At 40.1% G+C, this 19,628-nt stretch overlaps 1 protein-coding gene across 1 annotated transcript; it reads right to left on the bottom strand.

The window, feature by feature from the left end:
* Window positions 1-4,091: 4,091 nt before the first annotated feature.
* Window positions 4,092-18,530, bottom strand: LOC109621491 (glucose dehydrogenase [FAD, quinone]-like). The gene is made up of 4 exons (XM_020075520.3): window positions 17,573-18,530; window positions 6,121-6,344; window positions 5,241-6,058; window positions 4,092-4,930 (listed from the first exon to the last, which is right to left on the bottom strand). Exons 1-4 carry the CDS (start codon window positions 18,196-18,198, stop codon window positions 4,451-4,453), a joined length of 2,148 nt encoding a protein of 715 aa, XP_019931079.3. The 5' UTR covers window positions 18,199-18,530; the 3' UTR covers window positions 4,092-4,450.
* Between the last annotated feature and the right edge of the window lie 1,098 nt (window positions 18,531-19,628).

The following is a 19,628-nucleotide window of genomic DNA, read 5'->3' on the forward strand; positions in this document are numbered from 1 at the left end:
TGGGGCTCAGAGATGGGAAAAGGAGGCTGGAGGAAAGGGAGGTATGCCACAAGTAAGTAAACTTGAAGCAGAGCTTTTTTTTGAACTCCAAGCACTAGTCCAACCGAGAATACCGAAAAGTTCTGTGAAAAAGTATTGAGAGACCACAACATCCCGAGGCAGGATCTAACTCCGAAGTGAACCCGGATATCATATAGTGACATTCACGTCCCAGCGATCACATTCGAGCGAGTATTGGACCAGAGAAACTACAATCCGTGGAACCACGTTGAAAGCGTTCAGCAGAGAATCCCACCCCATCAGGATCGTGAGCCCGGCAGCGAAGTCAAGCCTTCTCAACAGTCAGTGGTTGCCCTTCAGATCCGTTGTAACCCTTCCTCCAGTGACGGCCGGCCATAGCTACACAAACTGTAAGTCAAAATAAATGAGAGTAAAAATTAAGTGAAAAGTGCCTGAACTTCTCATCAGGCCAACACTGTGTCCAAGAGTTTGAGAATCCCTGGTGGCTAGGCCAGTTAGGTATTGTACCCAGCGAGCATCTCGGGATCATCCCCTTTGAGATATAATAGTGTAGATACAACGTTACCAGATCGTGGGCCTGAGCCAGCTCCGCAGCAGTCAACGGCAACGTCTTGATCTGATTCAGCTCGACAATGTCGGCCTCATCAATCACGTTCTCCGGGTCTACTTGAGAAATAGAGTTCTGGGTCTGGGACACGTGGCCTTGGAACTCTGTTACCGGGACGATTAAAGTGGCTTAATTGCATTGGTTCAGTCTCATCAGCCCCATTCTGCATCGAGCTTGTCCAATTTATCCCCCATCTCTCTGAAGATTGAAAAGGGGTCTTCCTCGCCTTCTGGAACACCGGTCTGGTATTTTTGTTCAAGTATAAACTGGCCATTGCAAATTTTCTCATAGGAAACGTCGAACACGTTAGGAAATCTTCCCAAAACCTTATTCAGCACAGAAGCACGGGTTAGAGCAGCATTCGTAATCATGCTAACTGCATCTGGATTCTGGTGCACACTTCTCCAATCGGCTGGAATCGCAAATAGGCGGCATATCTTTGAAAGCTGTTGAAGGAACTGCTGTAGCAATTCTAGCATAATGTCTTATTCGGTTTTCCTGCACCCAATTATTTTTTTTTGCACTGGTTGGTGTATTGTTATACTCGGTTCACTTGGAAATTTGTACACATATAGGCTCGGTTAGTACGAAAAATCAAGCTAATAGGTTCAAAATTGACCGAGTTATAAAAAACTAACCTTTTTGCATAAACCAATGAATCCGTTTTTGTCACAATCCTATTTCGTCAACATATTATTCCGTTTTGGCCAAAAATCAAAATTTTAGCAATTTTTTCACTGCCATTGTTCTACGAAAAGCGGGTGACAACAGACAGTCGCGAGAGCTAATGCCTGGTTTAGATAGTGCAAGTGACTTGATTCAAGTCAATGGAAAATGCCCAATTGAATGCAAATTGAACGTGTAAACACCACCATTCATCTCACATGAGCAACTCACTTGACTTGACCGAAAGTTGAACATGTTGAACTTTTTCATTCAAGTCAAACGAAACCGTCTCACTTGCCCCGTCTAAACCCGCGATTCATGTGAGCTGAATTCAAGTCATCTGTCAGTGAGATGAATTCAATTCAGTGTGCTTACGCTCCGCACGAGTTGAACAATGTAAACACTTGCTTCAACTGAGATGCATTCAAGAGCATTCAAGTGAACACTCAAGTCATTTGCTCAGTCTAAACACATCATTCCATTGGATTGAACATCTTTGAGAAGTTAGCAAGTGGAATGTTCGTTTCAGTTGAACAATGTAAACCAGGCATAAGGTTGGGAAGCGATGATCTAATGCAGTGTATTGTTGTTGAAATGCTAGTTTAGCAAAGAAAATAATCAATATTTTACGAAATTATGATAAAATAACTCGTAGGGTATTGGTTCCCTTCTTAAGCATGTGGCTTCCATTTTCATCATACGACAAACAAAGGATTGAAGCGCTGTTTGTTTCTTATTTTTCTATTTTTTGTTGGAAGTGAGCACCCATGAAAACAAACAGAACGGAATCAATCGGTGCCGTAATCGCTTGTTTTCGAATAGGATGAATATGGGAGCGTGAGATTAATGATGGAACACATACCCTATCATTCAAAAATCGCATCGCCGGCCGATCGTTCGCAAAGCTTCAACCGTTTGTCGGAGTTTGCTATCGTCGCTGACAAGCAGGCAAACAAGCAAAAGCGACAGCTGTTCGCTGCTAACTGGCTTTGAATCAGGAATCAGGAACCTTCGTTCAAAAAAGTCAAGAAAAATTCCTTTAGGAAACGTTCCTGGACCGACTGGGAGTTCAACCCGTCACACCAAGCATCCCAACAAACATTACTGCTGTACAAAGGCAGAATAAACCGCTCAAAAGCTTGATTTTTTAAATTTTGGCTGAATAAGCTTTTTATCAGCTATCATTGCTACTTGGGATGATCATGCTGAATACCACGCCTTTACAGCTGTGGCTATTGGGGCCTTAGTAGTTTAGTCTGGTAGGAATTAGTTTCTTCTGGAACTTCTGAAAAACTTCCACAAGGAATTATTTTAGGATTTTCAAACTTCTGGAGGATTTGCAGAAAGAAATTCTGAAAGATTCCCTAAAGTAACTCCTGGAGGATTTCTACAATAAACTCCAGGATGATGCTCTTGGAGGAAACGCAGTAAGAAACCCTGTAGAATTCCAAAGACTAATAGAGATAGGCTGCAGCAAAATCACTTCAAAATCAAAGTTGCAGAAGGAACTCCTGTTGCCATAAAGAACTCCTGCAGGCATTCTACAAAGAACACATAGAGAAATTCTTGGATGACGACCAGAAGAATATACTGGAAAAATACCAGAAGAAACTCTTTGAGAATCCCAAAAGGAACTCCTTGGGAAAACCTAGAAAAACTTTTGAAGGATTCCTAGAATAAAATCAAGAGGTAGCCCAGAAGAAACTCCTAGTGGAAGATCAGAAACAATTTGAGAAGGAATTTCAAAAAATAATCTTGGAAGTCCCGTAAGAAATTCTGAAGAATCGCTTAAAGATTGTTTTCTTGAACGAATTGCGGATAGAAAATGTTGGTTAATCTTAAAAGCAGCTTTTGAATAAATTTCAAGAGAATGTCTTGATTTAAACTGAAAATGATTTTCTTAATAAATCGCGATTCCTGGGGCAATTCCTGAAGAATCTTCAGAAGAAATTTCAAAAGGTATGAATTCTTCGAATTCCAGGAGATATCCAAGCTGTACGAGATAACCTAGAGAAATTTCAGACAAAACTTCTTGGGGAAGTTCTGGAGAAGTTGCAAGTGATTGTATAGACAAATTCCTTGAGAATTCCTAAACGTTTTACAGAATGAACTTCTATAGGAACCTGTGCAGAAATACCTAAAGGAATCTCTGAAGATACTCGTGGAATATTCCGGAATGCCTACCTTATGGGATGAAACATATCGTTCTTTCTTCAGATATCGAGATCACGATCCGGAAGATTGATCATTCAAAGTAGTGTGTCATTCTTTAAAGCCTCAATTCGGATACTGAAATTGTAATATGCGACATTCTCGCGCTCAACGAAAATAGATAAATATTTTAATTAAAGTTTCCTAAATTTCCGCATAGTGGCCACAAATGTGAAGTGTGATTAACACCTATTAACACCAGTAAAATATTAACTCTGTCACGCAGCTGTGCAAAAATACGTCAAAGAACACATTAATTCTAAAGTTAACTGCATATGTGTACCTCAGGAATGTATTTTATATTAAAACATTTAGTTCATATGGAAATATTGCAAAATATGTTGTCAAAGAAAATTCCGATTGTGTGAATATTCCGTTTTTATCAACTGAAAATCGCAAAACGTGTATTATAAGGGAAATTAGAAAAAATATAAAACTCATGGATTTTCTGTACATATATCGTATCCAACGGTGAATGATCTGTTTAATGGCCCCTAACCATTCCATTCCCTTGTACTTTGACCTCTTTTAGTAGACTATGTCACTCACATAGCAAGCCTCCAGTTACTATCGCAAGTACTCAAAGTAATTAACTTTATCAGTTAGTGACCAAAAGTGTGAAAAAGTTAAAAGGACGTAAATCTTTCGGCACAAAGAAAACAAAATGTTTCAACTTATTAAGGTTGTCCATGAATCGGTTATCCTCTCGTATGGTAAAGTTGCTTACACGAAAATCCAAAACTGTGTTTGAAACTCCTGAAATAAATTTCTACCCCTTGTCCCTATGATCCCTTATGAAAATAATGGACGCGGACGGCCTTTCTGTGTTTTATTTTGAAACCTTACATGTAACAATTAAAGCGTTAGAATTACTCTCTTACTGCTTGATGGTTTTTTCCTTTTTTTTAGAATCAGTCTAATAAATGAGGTATGTATTGTATCACGCTACGAACCAGAATCTGATCCGTTGGCCAAAAGGTATGATATTTCTTGGACTGCTGACGCAAAATCAATAATTCCCTCATTTATCTTATTGTTCGAATGATTTTGCACTAACGATTCGTTCTGACTGCCAACATCTCTTCTGAATCTAAACGGTGAGCTGTACATACTGTCATAAAATTGAGATCCAAAATCATATCCAAACAAGCTGTCCGCGTCATAGTCCGAAATCAGTTCCCTACCGTTCCCAGACAACCGAGCTTTCTCAACGCGCACTCCAATCTTCCCTTGTGCCATATCCTCCTTAATCAAATCTGCCGCTTTCTCGCCAATGACGAAACTAACCGCCGCAGTGTGCGCCGCCGGTGGCCCTGGAACTATGCCAATGTCTACTACTCGGAGCCTTGAAATGCCGTACACGCGTAACCGTGGATCAACGACGGCTTCAGGATCGGCGGCGGGGCCCATTTTGCACGTTGCAACCTGAAACGAACCGTGGTTGATAATTATCACAGAACTAGTTTACAATGTCAATGTATCTCGTACAAGGAAGTTAGCAATTTGGAAGAGAGAGCAAAAAAAAAAGCTAATCAAAGTCATTGCAGCGTTTAGATCAGCATTGTTTCACCTCTTCCTAGTGGACTAGTTCTGATGATCAAAACAAGTTCAATCAACTCATTAAACGCCAACAGTCACCCATGCGACTGGTACGCAATGTCGTTCAGTGTTGTTATGCAAGTCATTACACACGAGTGGTTCGCAAGCCTGATCGATTAACCTGGTCGTTTCTTACCTGATGATGGAAAGTGGCAGTAAGGGTGCGTACATGGCAGCGCCAGTAGTCGCGCGTATTGAACTCGTATTGCTCACAGCCGGGCACTTGGCGCGAGTAGAGTTCAACACCTAGCTCTTGAAATGCTGGCTGGGAAGTAACGCGAATTGCTTCCATCATACCGTATACCAGCGCTTCGAGGTCACGATCATCCTCGAAGTACTGATAATCGAATCGGGGATGGGCAAACGGATTCCTTGACCGAAGGCGCAACTTTCCACGCGTTCGAGGTTTCAACAGCATCGGCAGGTACTGGAAAGATCGGATGTTACGGATTGGTCGGTAATAACCATCGTAGGTTTCATTGGTCAGGCGAAATGCGAGAGCTGTCCCTGGGCCCGAATCGAAATCAACTGATGTGAAGGCTTGCATGATTTCCACATCCGGCAGACCGGGATCGGGACTTTCCGCTACAGGTGTTTTGAGGTACATAAGACTTTCAACGGCATTGGTCGTAAACACCCCTCGGCCGCCTATCAGCTTGATAATATTCCTGAGGTTTATGTTATCGTCCAGCTGAATGTAGCTGTCGATTGGCTTTCTGACTAGATACACAGGACCCAAAACACCTGGGTGCTCGTACAGAATTTCCCCTACCGGTGAATCATGCACCACTGGAATTCCGAAACTTTCCAGATGATCACGCGGTCCGATTCCTGATAACATCATGAGCTTAGCTGACTCAAAAGCGCCTGCCGAGAGGATCACTTCTCGACGAGCCTTCACGGAAAAATATTGCTTGTTCCGAGTGAATCGAACGCCTCTGGTTTCTTTGGTTTCTGCAATGACACAACCATAATTTAATTACACAACAACCCTTTTTAATCTACATGAAACTGACCTGGATCAATGAGCAGCCGAGTGACCCAAGCCTTGGTAAAAATGTGTAGATTTTTACGGTTGGCCACCGATGGCGGCAGATAAGCCGTCCCGCTCGTTACCCGCCTTCCCTGCTCCGTGTTGGCCTGCAAATAAGACACGCCTATGTGCTCTCCGGCGTTGTAGTCCAAGTACCGATACCCTGCCTGCTGTGCACTGCGAACAAAGGCATGGGCAATTCGCGATCTGCAAATAAAGAAAGGCAATAATCACATTTTAATTTCATTATGCCTACAGGTCCTAGGGGGGGGGGGGGGCGATAACGCGTTGACAGGCTAGATATATTAATTTGCTTGAGAAAGGTCAAAGACGAACCTCTTGACCTACAGAGCTCGCTGCCTTCAGTGGGGCAGTATTGTATTACCATCATTCAACCAGTTCCTTATATGAACAAAAGAAGTAAAGTTGAATTGCAACTGCATTTTGCTTGTGACATTTTACATCATTTTACGCACTCTCATTGCTCATTTCTCATGTATTATGCGTAGAATGGAAGTTTACGTAAAATATTAATATAATTGCAGTTTTAGTGTCATCTGATCAACCAGTCCGCTCTAAACAAATTTATTGGCATCTTAGACACTACTCCGCAGGAAATCGTTTCTATACTGTTTAAAATAGAAGGAGGTTGCACTTGACAATGGTCCAAGCAATGGTCCATTAACTCTTTCGAGACGAAAGGGAATGAATCATTGGTATTCCTTCATAAATATATCTAGGGATTCCTCAGAAAGTTCCTTGGAATTCCTCAGAAAGATGAGTTTTCTCTCTTTTGAAGTCTTAGAAGGAACAAGTGGAGAAATCTTAGAAGAATTTCTGAAGTAATTCTTGTACATAATGTCCGAGTGAGTATGGCTTTCGGATGGGTCGCGGAGACGTGTACACACGACATTGGTCTAAACAGAACTAATCATATTTGTTATTGTGTGGTTCATCTACGAATGAGTGACAGCATATGCTCTAAGATGTATTCACTCAAACTATTCTTAATTGTAGTAGTGTGGACACTACAATTCTATAAGGGATTTATGAAAAAAGTTCCATTGGGAATACCACACGAATGTTCATAGGATGAACCCTATAAAGAAATCGTTGAGGAATCTCAGATGTATCTTCTGGTGGAAAAAGAAAATTTTTGGATGGATTTTCAGCAATTGCTTCTGATACTCCTTCAGACGATAATTCTAGGATTTTTCAAGACGGTCCTTCTGAGCTCCATTAAGAAGTTCTGTTTAGGGTTATCTAAGACATTCTTATGCTATTCATCCCAGATCTCAGGAATACCTTTTTCAAGAAGTTCCCCCTTATACTATCCAAGGAATTCCTTCTATGATCCCTCAATAAGTGCCTTCCAGGATTTCTCCTGGATAGTTAGCAGCAGAAAATTCCAGAGGGATTCCAGAAGAAATTTCTGTAAAAAAAATCTGAGGAGAATCTCTGAGAGAATTCTCGGGAGAAACTTATTAAGGAACCTCAAAAGAAACCCTTTGAGAAATCTGAGAAAGAACTTGTAAAGATATCCCAAATAAAACTTCCGGGGAGAAAAAAAATAGAAATTTTACAAGTCGTACAACAGTTTTCGGGTAGCCGAACGATCAAGGGATGTGGCCAATGTGACAAAAAATGCACAAAATGGCCAAAAAATAAATCTAATTTGTAGTTTTATGAAGTTTCACATGTCGAAAGCCATACAAAGCCCGTTCAAAAATTCGGGCTAACCCCCTCAAAAACATGGACCTAAAATATTTCCGCCAATTTGCGTCCGATTTCAAAACCCTAAGTCTCATTCAAAATATAATGAGTCAAAGAAAGTTTGAACATGATTGAAATGAAACTTTTTCAAAAATTTTTGTTTGTTAAAGTTGCCAAATTTTCAACAAAAAAATGAATTTTAACTTACGGCAGTGTCGCTAGAAATTGGGTCGACCAAATTTTAAGATGAGAGCGGCAATATAATCTATTTTCTTTTAGCTTTCAACTGCTTTTTGCCGAACCTGGACAAAAAATCTAGAAAAAAAAGTTATTAAGAAAATTAATTCTTGATGTCATTGTCCAAAAGTTTGAGGTCACCCCTCAAAATGATGTATTGGCCTAAATTTTGAGTCACTATAGTAAAACATGGAAAAGTGTTTAAACTTTCTTTGACTTATTATCTTTTGAATAAGGGTTTTGAAATCGGACGAAAATTGGCGGAAATATGGGCCTAGTGATATGGAGTATATATCGGCAGCATTTTGAATGATTTTATATAAAATTGTACAAATAAATTTCGCTAGAAGCTTATGCATTCCCTTGGACTCTCTCTAAAACATAGTCCAATAGTCACAGTTACTTATGATTTTCAATTAACTCAACATACGTACAGATGGATAAATTATTGGTTTAATGGTGAAAAAAAAAATCACAGCTCAGGTGAAATTTAAACTCACGATCCATATTCGCTGAACAAGTGCTTTATTCATAAAAGCACTTACATGGTAGTACATGGCATAAAAGCTATTACATGATAGTACAAGGTACAAAATAAACCTAAATTTTGAGATAGAATAGGTTGTGATAGTTTTGACGGTATGTCTCCTTTGTCATTAGAGGTTTTCATTAACCAAGTTTCTCGAAACTTTGCCGTCTAATTCAGTTTGGTAGAAAATGTTTCGAGGCCAAATTTGAGTTCAATAGCTTTTAGAAAACATCTTATAACGAAGAGATCCAAGCTGCTGCAAATAACGTAAGCTCCCCTACATTTGAACTCTATACTCTGAAACCTCAATTGCTATCTCATAGGGCAATATTTCTAATAAAGAGTTTTTCAAAGCTCAATTGTTTCTGATGTAGGATTTCTAGCCACGCGAAGTTTTCAAGAAACTTAAATGCCAAAGTGTTATTGTTGGACTTAAAATCCATTGTTTGTTGAATATTAAAACATATAATATTTAAAAACATCAATGTATACACAAATAAAATATAAATAGATTATAAATAGCATGCACACTCGACTCTATGAAAGTTTGAACTAGGTGACAAAAACAAATTTTGTAAAGCCCGTAATTTCACGAATCCACACCCCTCGAGCTTACTGGTGAATTGGTGAATAGCAAAACAAGGGTTGCTACACAAACATAAAATGACCAGCCAAAAGAAAGTAGACAACAAGCTTACACCAATGGAAAGAGAGGGTATGTGACGAGGCCAGCCAGAGAGAGGCTGCTGAGACGGTAAAGTCAAGTAAATGAGAAATGCCTGCAAATTAGATACTATTTGGTAACAGTAACCTGTTTGGTCTGCTAAGGCCAAACCGTCTTCTCATCTACAGTATGCAAATCAGGACTCAAAGGATTAGAATTCCGAAATTCCTCACATTTATCCCACGTGTCTCGGTGATGCACGCAGAACTCGATGTACACAGTGCAACGAGTAACTTTCACGCAGCGACTGAAAAGACAAAAGAACTGGCTGTGGAAGGAGTTTTGCAGGATGCCGGCAATGTACTTGGCCAGCTTGTAAGTAGGAGCTGTAATATTGGGGATGACGGGGCGAAGCAGGAGGTCCAGCTTATGCGCTTTTGGCTGTTCGTAGATCCGGATGTCCGTTGAAAGTTATAACAAGCCAAATAAGTGTAAGACAATTAGTATCCGTAAATTTTATTAGAACAGACAAGTAACTAGACAACATTTATAAAGACTATAATTTTACAGCATGTACTAACAAATTAATGACAGGACAGTTACAGTTAGACGAAACAGAAGACCAAAGACGACCAAATTAGTGTAAGTTACCGTGACAAAATTATGTAACAGACCAATTAGTACATGTATTAAATTCTGGTTCCCCCTGAAGAAGACACTAACCCCGTGTCGAAACGTTGGGCAAGTAATAAACATCGTTTACTTATTTCAAGACAGCGTAGTCGTTTTAAATGATAGTTTAAAATAATAGAAATAAATTTTAAAAACCTATCAGTTTAGCACGACTTCTGTTGGTAGTGCTCCTTGAGACACACAATTTGAGAAATACCTTCAACTGTGCAATACATCACAAACTGGGGTGTAGTTGATCGATGGGGTGAACCTGATCACCCGGATAAAAACTGACCATAGGGTGTTTGGTGAAAACCATTCCTGCACCATACAGTGTACAAGCTACAAGTGTATTGTAATGAAATGGTTCGCTATACTATACATTTACATTGGATTTTTATGTAACAATATATCATACTGGGGTAACTCTCGCTGAAACCGTCCCACTATTTACACCATGTCTTCAAAAATGTTTAAGGGGGCGATTTTCTGAAAGTCCTCCCCAAAAAAGTAAGGAAAATGCATTTGGTTAATAAAATTGGTGGACCCCCCGTTAGTTAGAGCCACAAGCATTTTGGCGGACCCCTCGATTTTTGTCAATTGTTGGTTCATTTAAACCGTTATAACTCGAAAGTTTCGCAAGAAACCACATGAAAACTATAGGTTGTTGAAAAGAAAGAAGATAGGGCTACTATTTACAGTTATAAAAAGTTGGGTCGGCCATATTGATTTTGGCCGCCATCTTGGATTTTTATACCAAAACTGTTTTTTCACCATGTTGGCAACCACCGATTTTCAAAATTTTTGCGTCAATCGAAAGCGGGGACATTTTTACACAACATATCAAAAATTTAGAGATGTATCTTTTTCCTATCAAAAGTTATCTGCACTTTTGTGAATCATGCCACTTTTGCGCACTGGGCCAGGTGCCGATTGTTTACATAAATGCAGCGTTATTTCACAGTGCTTACGAACATTTATTCTAAATCTGAATCCACTAATGAAAAGTTGAAAGCTTCAGCTTTTCAAAACACCAAAAAAGTTTAAAAAGCAATGCCCGCATCGTTGAAAAACAGTTAAAAATGAGAACGATCCTCCGATTTGCCATAATTTTGCTGCAGGTGCGTTTGTGTATACAAGCAGGCGCCAACTTTGATGCTGTTGCGTGTCATTGCCGGTGCGCATGGAAATGTATGGAGAAAACGTGTCATGATTTACAAAAGTGCAGATAACTTTTGATAGGAAAAAGATACATCTCTAAATTTTTGATATGTTGTGTAAAAATGTCCCCGCTTTCGATTGACGCAAAAATTTTGAAAATCGGTGGTTGCCAACATGGTGAAAAAACAGTTTTGGTATAAAAATCCAAGATGGCGGCCAAAATCAATATGGCCGACCCAACTTTGTATAACTGTAAATAGTAGCCCTATCTTCTTTCTTTTCAACAACCTATAGTTTTCATGTGGTTTCTTGCGAAACCTTCGAGTTATAACGGTTTAAATGAACCAACAATTGACAAAAATCGAGGGGTCCGCCAAAATTCTTGTGGCTCTAACTAACGGGGGGTCCACCAATTTGATTAACCAAATGCATTTTCCTTACTTTTTTGGGGAGGACTTTCAGAAAATCGCCCCCTTAAACATTTTTGAAGACATGGTGTAAATAGTGGGACGGTCTCAGCGAGAGTTACCCACTGTTTTTCTTACGTTTGAACCATTCACTTTTCCGAAACATTATTTTTCCGTGATTTTTTTTATTATTTATTCACTTTAAGATTTTTTCGGTGCTTTGTTTTGTTGATGTTTGTGACTTTTTTTATGCAAAGGAAAGAAAAGAGAAAAAAGTGAATAAGTTGAAACATCAATTTAAAGTCAATAACATGTTTAAATCAGTGGTAAACCAGATGTCCTAAGAACTGCAAGTCCAAGCAGGGTTCCAAGAGATATCGCGGGCTAGGTTTGTAGGGTGCGATGAGAGAGATATGAATGTAGGCCAACCCGGAAAGATGCAGGTCAGATTACCGTAAATCAGTGGATGAGTTCAAAATTATTCTTTCGGTATTTGCATTTAGGGGAGTTTTCTCCTCTTCTCTCAAGTGAACATGACTTCGACCACAATCGAATCAAATGCGATTGACAAACTTTATCTTTGACTTAGAGCCATCTTTAACATATGGACTGGACCAGTCTTGTAAACATTCGACATTTTTCACTACCTTCATTTCGAAGCCGCAGTCGCGTGTCAGCTTGCTTTGTTACATTAATGCGCTACCGTTACCTCTTACACACAACACGAGCGTTAGGACGAAGATCGATAAACATAGAAATAGGGCCAAATCAATGTCGTCTGACACGATGACATTTGTCTAATTCTAGCTTTTCGCATGGATTTCAGTCAATTCCGATTATGAATGTTAATATTAGTTTATTCTTGTTTGTTGAATTGAATACAACACACATATGGCCATCACAGCTCTCGTTGTGGAAGAAGACAGGAATAACAAAAGCCGAACCGTCTCCCGAAGACGCAAGCGTGGTCAAGTGCATTCGTTTGACATTTTTGTTTCGTATGGTAGTTTGAATGCTTGTGTTGCGAATGTCGGAGACAAAGGCAGCCGAATATCGACGAAAAGGTATAAATGACTGTGATCTCTAATAAGACTGGACTGGACTGAACACTGAAATGACTTCTAGTATAGGTTCGTCTGCGGGTTCGCTTTTTAACCTAACTTATATTTGAATCGAACTTGGCAGTTTTCTCATGAGTTGTTATGTATTTCAAACTTTAGTCAAACTGGTGCCTCAATATTGCAATAACGGTTAAGCACGCTGTAATGATACTCATGTACCTCGTCATCCACTTCATGCAACTACATTAGTGGTCTAATAACACTTAACGCGCTCGGCATAGTTCCATCATGCCGCTCAAAGTGTTGCCACAAATAATGCTTAGTTTGCAAAAACCCAGTTATCTGGCTGGTGGGGCATGGGAGCCTAAGCTTCAACTGTTAATGCAATCAGAGACTACTCAGACTTAGACGTGGGCAATCATATATATGAAGGGTTATCCAAAACGCTCTGGAGAATTTCCAAAGCGCATTATGCGGCTCTGTGGTCGTGTGGCTAGGGTCACCAAGCTCTTAGTCACATCGTGCTGAGGAGCGCGGGTTCGATTCCCGCCGCAGCTGTCAGGAAAAGTTTTCGGCTGTGCCACTGGGCGTTGCATGCTAGTCCGTTGTCTAGTGTCGTGCTTCCTTCAAAGAGCGAAAAGCTCACTGGAAGCATTGAACGTGTCCGTGTCTTTTTAAATAAATCTAGTAAGCCTAAGGTGCCAGTAACAGGAGGAAAATGACAAGATAATATAACAATATATGGTTTATGTAATGTAAAACAATACAACATAACAAAAGAGAACCATTCCAAAACCATTTGATTAAATGTATAACCAGTAGTGAAATTACAATTAAAAACAATTTATTTACGGTACATTTTATTGTTTGAAACCATTCATGTACCATACAATGTACGGTATATTTAAACCCACGTATCAGTATTTTGAACAATTCATTAACAATAAAATGTATGGTTTTGCAAAAAAATATATATGGAGAAAAATATTTTTTTATGTTGTTACGATACTTAACAACCTGTATAATATATTGTAAAAATCTTATTAACAATTCACGGTATGGTGACATTACATCTTATTGTTTTTGTATTTTTTATTTTTACAGTGGTGTCTATTGTAAAAATATGGTTCTGAATAGTACTGTTACAATACAACGTTCGGTTTTTCTACTGTATTTTTCATTCGGGCACTCAATTACCCACGAGTATCGACATTCAAGGAAGTTACCATTCCATTTTAATGTTACGTCATTAGATTGCGAATGGTTAAAATAGAATTGATGCTTCTTTGAAAGTCGATATCCGCGGGTAATTGAGTGATCAGGTTCACCCCAATGATCAACTACACCCACGTCTACGGTACTTAAAATCACATTTACGCCCAGGAGCATTAATTGGAGAAGCTTTTTTTTGGGATTCAGTGCAAAGACGTGGGATCGTTAATTGAGTTTAGCGCAAATAAAGCGAACGTTAATACAGATGTACACATGTGTTGAATTCATACAGTTAAGTAAAGATAGTATTCTTCCTGTAGATGAACTGGATGAAACTCTAGCGTAATTACAAAAGATTTGGTTGGTAGAAGTTTGCTATTACAATAACAACAATCAGGGGCGCCAACTTGGTCAAATTATTGGGGGGCGGCAAAGCCTGCTTTTTCTGTTATTTGTATGTGAAAATTAAAAAAATGTCAAATATTGGGGGGGGGGGGGGAGCAAAATCATGCTTGCAATGCTCCCCCACCCTAAATTGGCGCCTATGACAACAATGTATTGCGGCCGTTTCTCGATGGCTTGTAATATTATGATTATGACGATATTCTTCTTCTTCTTTATAGCTCGACGTTCGCAACCACCATCTTCTCTTCTTCTTCTTATTCTGTATGGCTCTACGTTCCAACTGACTTGGCCTGCCGCTCTTCAACTTAGTGTTCTTAGGGGTCGTCCATAAATGACGTAGCTTTTTGGGGGGGAGGGGGGTGTTTGTGATTTTGTGACGAAGTGTGACGATAGAGGGGTAGGGGTTCATGATATGCTACGTAGCATTCTACTAAGCTTAATAAGATTTGTATTTTTATTTAATAACAAATAATGGACATAAATGCCGGCTTCCTTTCATAAGACATGCAACTATCGGATGCAACAACTATATCTGAGAGAATGGTTTTCAAATGCTGCGTAAAGAATAATGAATAATGAAAGAATAATGTGTATGAAAATCAATTTCGCTCGAATGCTTTCAACGATCAATAGTTTGCTGCTTGCTATAGGGCTGCACGCTGCTGAGGTTGCATAGGAAAATTTTTCTAAGTTTTTGGCATTATGGCATTATTCCAGGAGTTCCTTATATAGTTTCTACAAAATTTCATTGGAGAATTCCTCCAAAAATTTCTTAAGGAGCTCCTCTACCAGCATTGTAACGAATATCTCATGGTGTTCTTTATAGGTTTCCCCAACAGGAGAACGATAACATTTTCACAGGAATTCCTACTGGGAATCCCAGAAAAAGCTTCTGAAAATATCCCAGAAGGGTTTTAAGGAATCTCAAAAGAAATCCCTCAAGGAACTTCCAGAAGAATTTCAGAAGAATTTCAGAAGAAATTCCTGGAAGAATCTTGAAAGGAAATCATAGTGAAATTCCAAAAGAAATTCCGTGAGAAGTTGCTGGAGCAATTCTAGATGGAACTTTTAAAGAAATCTTGAATAAACTCCTGGAAGAATCTCAGAAGGAGCTATTTGTAGAGTCTCAGAAGGAACTCGTGGTTCAATTTCTAAAGAAATTTCGGAAGAAATTATTGAAGGAATCCCGGAAGAAATTGCTGAAGGAATCCTGGAAATAACTTTTGAAATCCCAGAAGATATCCAGATAGAACTCCTGGTGAAACCTTAGAAAGAAAATCGTGAAGGAATTCCAAAAGGAGTGCATCTCCATGCCGGAAAAAGTTCCTGGAGGAGTCCCGGGAAAAAAAAATCCTGGATAAATCCTAGAAAGAAGTCCTCGAGGAATCCCAAAAGAAACTCTTAGAAGAATCCAGGAAGGGATTCCTGAAGAAATCTGAAAAAGAACTCCTGGAGGAATCCCAGAAGCAACTTCTGGAGGGGTTTTGAAAGAATGCCGGAGGGTTTTCCTACAGAGATCTCGGAATGAATATCTGAGTAAATTCCTGAAGGAAACCAAGAAGGAACTTCTGGAGGAATCCCGAAAGGGACTTCGATTCGGGGTAATGGCTTTCAGTCTGTGGCAATTCAAAACGGATTCTTATGTTTTCATGGATGAAAATATAAGAATCCGTTTTGAATTGCCACAGACTGAAAGCCATTACCCCGAATCAACATGTCACAGTAGTATCTATCAGAAAGGGACTTCTTCAGGAAACCCAATCCCTGAAGAGATGTCCGAAGAAACTACTGGTAAAACAGAGGAGAAGAAACCCTTGAAAGAACTCCCGAAGGAAACCAACCATGAATAAACTTTTAGAAAAACCTTAGGAAAAAAACTCCCGGAGAAATCTCAGAAGGAAATTTTGGTGGAATTGAAAAAGGAACTCCGAAAGGAGTTATTGGAGGTATCTTTGGAGGAACCCCTGAAGGAATACAAAAAGGTGGAAATCTCAAATGGAATCCCAAAGGAAATTCTTGGAGAAATCCCAGAAGAAAGAGGAATTGAAAAAGGAGGAATTCTCAAAAATGAGAATCCCAAAAGAAACTCCTTGAGGAATTCCAGAATGAACTGCTGAAAGAATTATAGAAGAAAGTCCTTCAGGGTCCTTCAAATGTTATGGTGAATTTTATTCAAATTAAACCAAATTCATATTCTTAACAGATTTATTATCGAGCAAACTAATATCTTCGAAAGAACTCCTAGGTTGATATGGTATTGACCTGTATTGGGAGCTTTTTTTCTTTCTGTATTAACCTGTATTAACGAGATTTTTAGCCCTTTTTCATCTCGGGACCCATTTCCCTTCCGTAGAAAGAACACACATTTTGCGAGTTTGTCGAGAGTGGGATTCGACCCCATGCCCTCGACGTGATAGTCACGTGTTTTAACCATCACGCCAGATCCACTCAACAGTCGGCAATGTTTTCTGGCTATTGTTGTTTTTTTTTCATAATATTCGTTAAACATACAAGTTAAAATTGAAATCAGAACTAAAATTCGAGGTTTTTCGTAACTTGCTTTTTGACATGAAAATTTTATAGTGAGGGGGGGGGGGGGGGTGTTTAACAAGCTACGTCATTTATAGGGGGGGTATCCAATTTGTGACGAAATGCTACGAGGGGGGAGGGGGGTATTGGAAATCGCTTAAAAAAGCTACGTCATTTATGGACGCCCCCTTAGAGCACTTCCACAGTTATTAATTGAAGGGCTTTCTTTGCCTGCCTTGCATGAATTTGTACATTGTGTGGCAAGTACGATAATATACTATGCCCAGGGAGTCGAGAAAATTTTCCCGACCGGAACAGGAATCGAACTCGCCGTCACCGGATTGGCGATACATAGCCAATAGGCAAACTGGAGACCCTAAAAACTATATTTTATGCATAGGAAGTATCATGGGTTTAATAGTTACCTCTTGAACGAGGACAATCAATCAGATGCTTATTCAACACGTCTGCCTGCTAATTTAAAATAATGTATTTTATGCCACCTAGAGCCAATTCACGTACACAGTACACCATCAATATACTAGATTCACTGCGCCAAGCGGCAAAGAAATGCAGCAACGGAATTTTCCAACAACCAGTCTGTGCAAAAGACTTGTAGGTTTCTGGTTAAATATATTTCGTAATTCTCTAGGCTGCAATTTCTCAACTGTTTGAAACTGGTCGCAATAAAAATTGCTGGTATAACACGTTTCATTCGCTTCGATCTTCACCGGCTGAGATCATGACCACACTCTTTTCGATATCCACCAAAGTCTATCTGGATGAAGCTTATGGCAAATGTTCCAAAGTATGTAAAGTTCTCAACCAACCATGCTTTCGATTACCTGAATGGACAATCTTCCACAGACAGCGGTCCGCTCTTCCCATGGAATCCATTATCGTCGAAGTCTCTGATGTTGGCACGTTCCGCTTTTATGTGATACGGAAGGATTTCATCCCAACTCCAGCCTGGATTTCCTGCCTGGGCCCATCCATCGTAGTCCCTCCGATTACCTCTCGTGTAGATCATATAATTTATTATAGAAGAACCTCCTACGCCTCTTCCATGCGGCCAACTACACTTTCTATCACTTAGTCCTTGACATGCATTTCGTTGAACTTCGGTTTCGTACGCGAAATTATAATCCGTTGCCTGCAGATTGGGTGCACTCAGAGGAACATCAGTGAAAATAGGCAACTCTCCTTTGCCACACTCCAGCAACAGCACGGTCACTTTGGGATCTTCGGTCAAACGGCTAGCGAGCACCGATCCAGCCGGCCCGGCACCGACAATCACAAAGTCATAACTCTTCCGCAGTTTCGGCTCTCCATACCAAATACCCCAGAATCGTGTGAAATCTACATAATTCCCGATCGTTAGATTATCTTTCGACGGACTCGAACCGAAGCTCTCGACGGTTGCCACCAAGAACGCGATCGCTACCGCAACCGTCCACGTTGATCGGGCCATATTTTTGGCAAAATGCGCGCCACTTGAGCGATTAAGAATTCCACGCACTACTTCAGCAGCTCACCGATCTGCGTCAGACATCCTTTCTGGGGAAGCTGTACCGAGAGAGCTCGTTTTTGGTGCACACCACCGTTACGGTCAACGTTCGTGATTAAACTGCACTTGCACTCTGTCTGCATCATATAGTGCAATCAGGCAGCAATGCATTGGGCACCTCGTCGTGAGATGCAGTTTGCGTACTCTTGTTGTCGTCGTCGTCCTACCCGGGCCCCTGCCCGCACTCCCCCCAGTGGAGTTCAATTTCTTTCCCGAGAAAAAGTTGTCCAGTCTGGTTGGTTGTTTTGGAAAATGATCGCTCAGAACTACTAACCCATTCATTACTGAAGGATTGTGAGCTCGGGGTAAGTGGCTTACCAGTCAGTCAGTCGTTGTTCGAAAAGTGGCGGGAAAATGAAACGCTTGCTTGGGAGCAGTCCATGTGAAAGAACTACATACTCTACTCTGTAGGTAGGGTGGACTAGTTGGTGCTTGTGACGTGAAGCCAGAAGCTGCAACCGGTTGTTCACCAGAAGGTTTTAGTTTACTTTTAGTTAAACTGTAATGTACAAGGCTTTTGCGGTCGTTTTGCGTAGTAATAGCGGGTGAACATTGTAGAATGTTGATTTTTGGAAGTTGTTTTCTGAATACTAATGTGAAGGTTACAAGTAGCTCATATGAAAGTTTCTGTTGAGTCACGTCTCATTTCAATCAAAAATCAATCAAAATGATTGATAATTTCATTTAAGGATAAAAAATACTGAATAAGTTATAAGTTCTAGTTTTAAAACGGAAGTAATGTGAAACGATATGGTGTCAATTAGTGTTTTTTTTTTTCATTTGCGAAATTTCAGGAACAACCTAGCTATACTCCAGGTTCCAAGAATCACCACTTACAGGACATTGTTTAGGTTCTTCTTCAATTCCAACTCGTCTAGGAACCTCAGGATAGATTTGGGAACACCCTCGGTCACCGAGAGAACCACTGGGACAGACTGGGACTATACGAACATCTTCCAGGTGCCACATCTGCTTTAACTGCTCCGCATGATCGTGGTACTTGGTTATCTTGACAGAGAACGTTCATAGGATATTATGGTCTAACAGTACAGCGATGTCGATGAGGGTTACCCGCTTCATCCGTTTGTCGTAAGCCACAATATCGGGCCGGTTGGTACAAATGAGGACATCCGTAATTATCTCGTACAGCTTTATGCTACCGGATCCAGCTGGCACTAGTAGTGGGTATAAATCTGTCGACCAAGTTGTGCTGGCAAGCACAATGATTAAAATAGGGGGCCGTTCATAAACCACGTAGGCTTTTTGGGGGAGGAAGGGGGGGTCTGGACAAAGTTTACCGTCGATACAAATTTCAAAATTTAGGCATGGATAAA

The sequence above is a fragment of the Aedes albopictus genome, chromosome 3, assembly GCF_035046485.1.
Source record: "Aedes albopictus strain Foshan chromosome 3, AalbF5, whole genome shotgun sequence".
Taxonomy (NCBI): Eukaryota; Metazoa; Arthropoda; class Insecta; order Diptera; family Culicidae; genus Aedes; species Aedes albopictus.

What these genes read in the sequence shown, in the direction of transcription:
- LOC109621491 (XM_020075520.3), bottom strand. Translation starts at nt 18,198, where the DNA reads ATGGCCCGATCAACGTGGACGGTTGCGGTAGCGATCGCGTTCTTGGTG. An exon ending in GTGGAAGATTGTCCATTCAG is followed by an intron (nt 6,345 to 17,572) that starts GTAATCGAAAGC and finishes CTTTATTTGCAG; the next exon opens with ATCGCGAATTGCCCATGCCT. An exon ending in TCGGCTGCTCATTGATCCAG is followed by an intron (nt 6,059 to 6,120) that starts GTCAGTTTCATG and finishes GTGTCATTGCAG; the next exon opens with AAACCAAAGAAACCAGAGGC.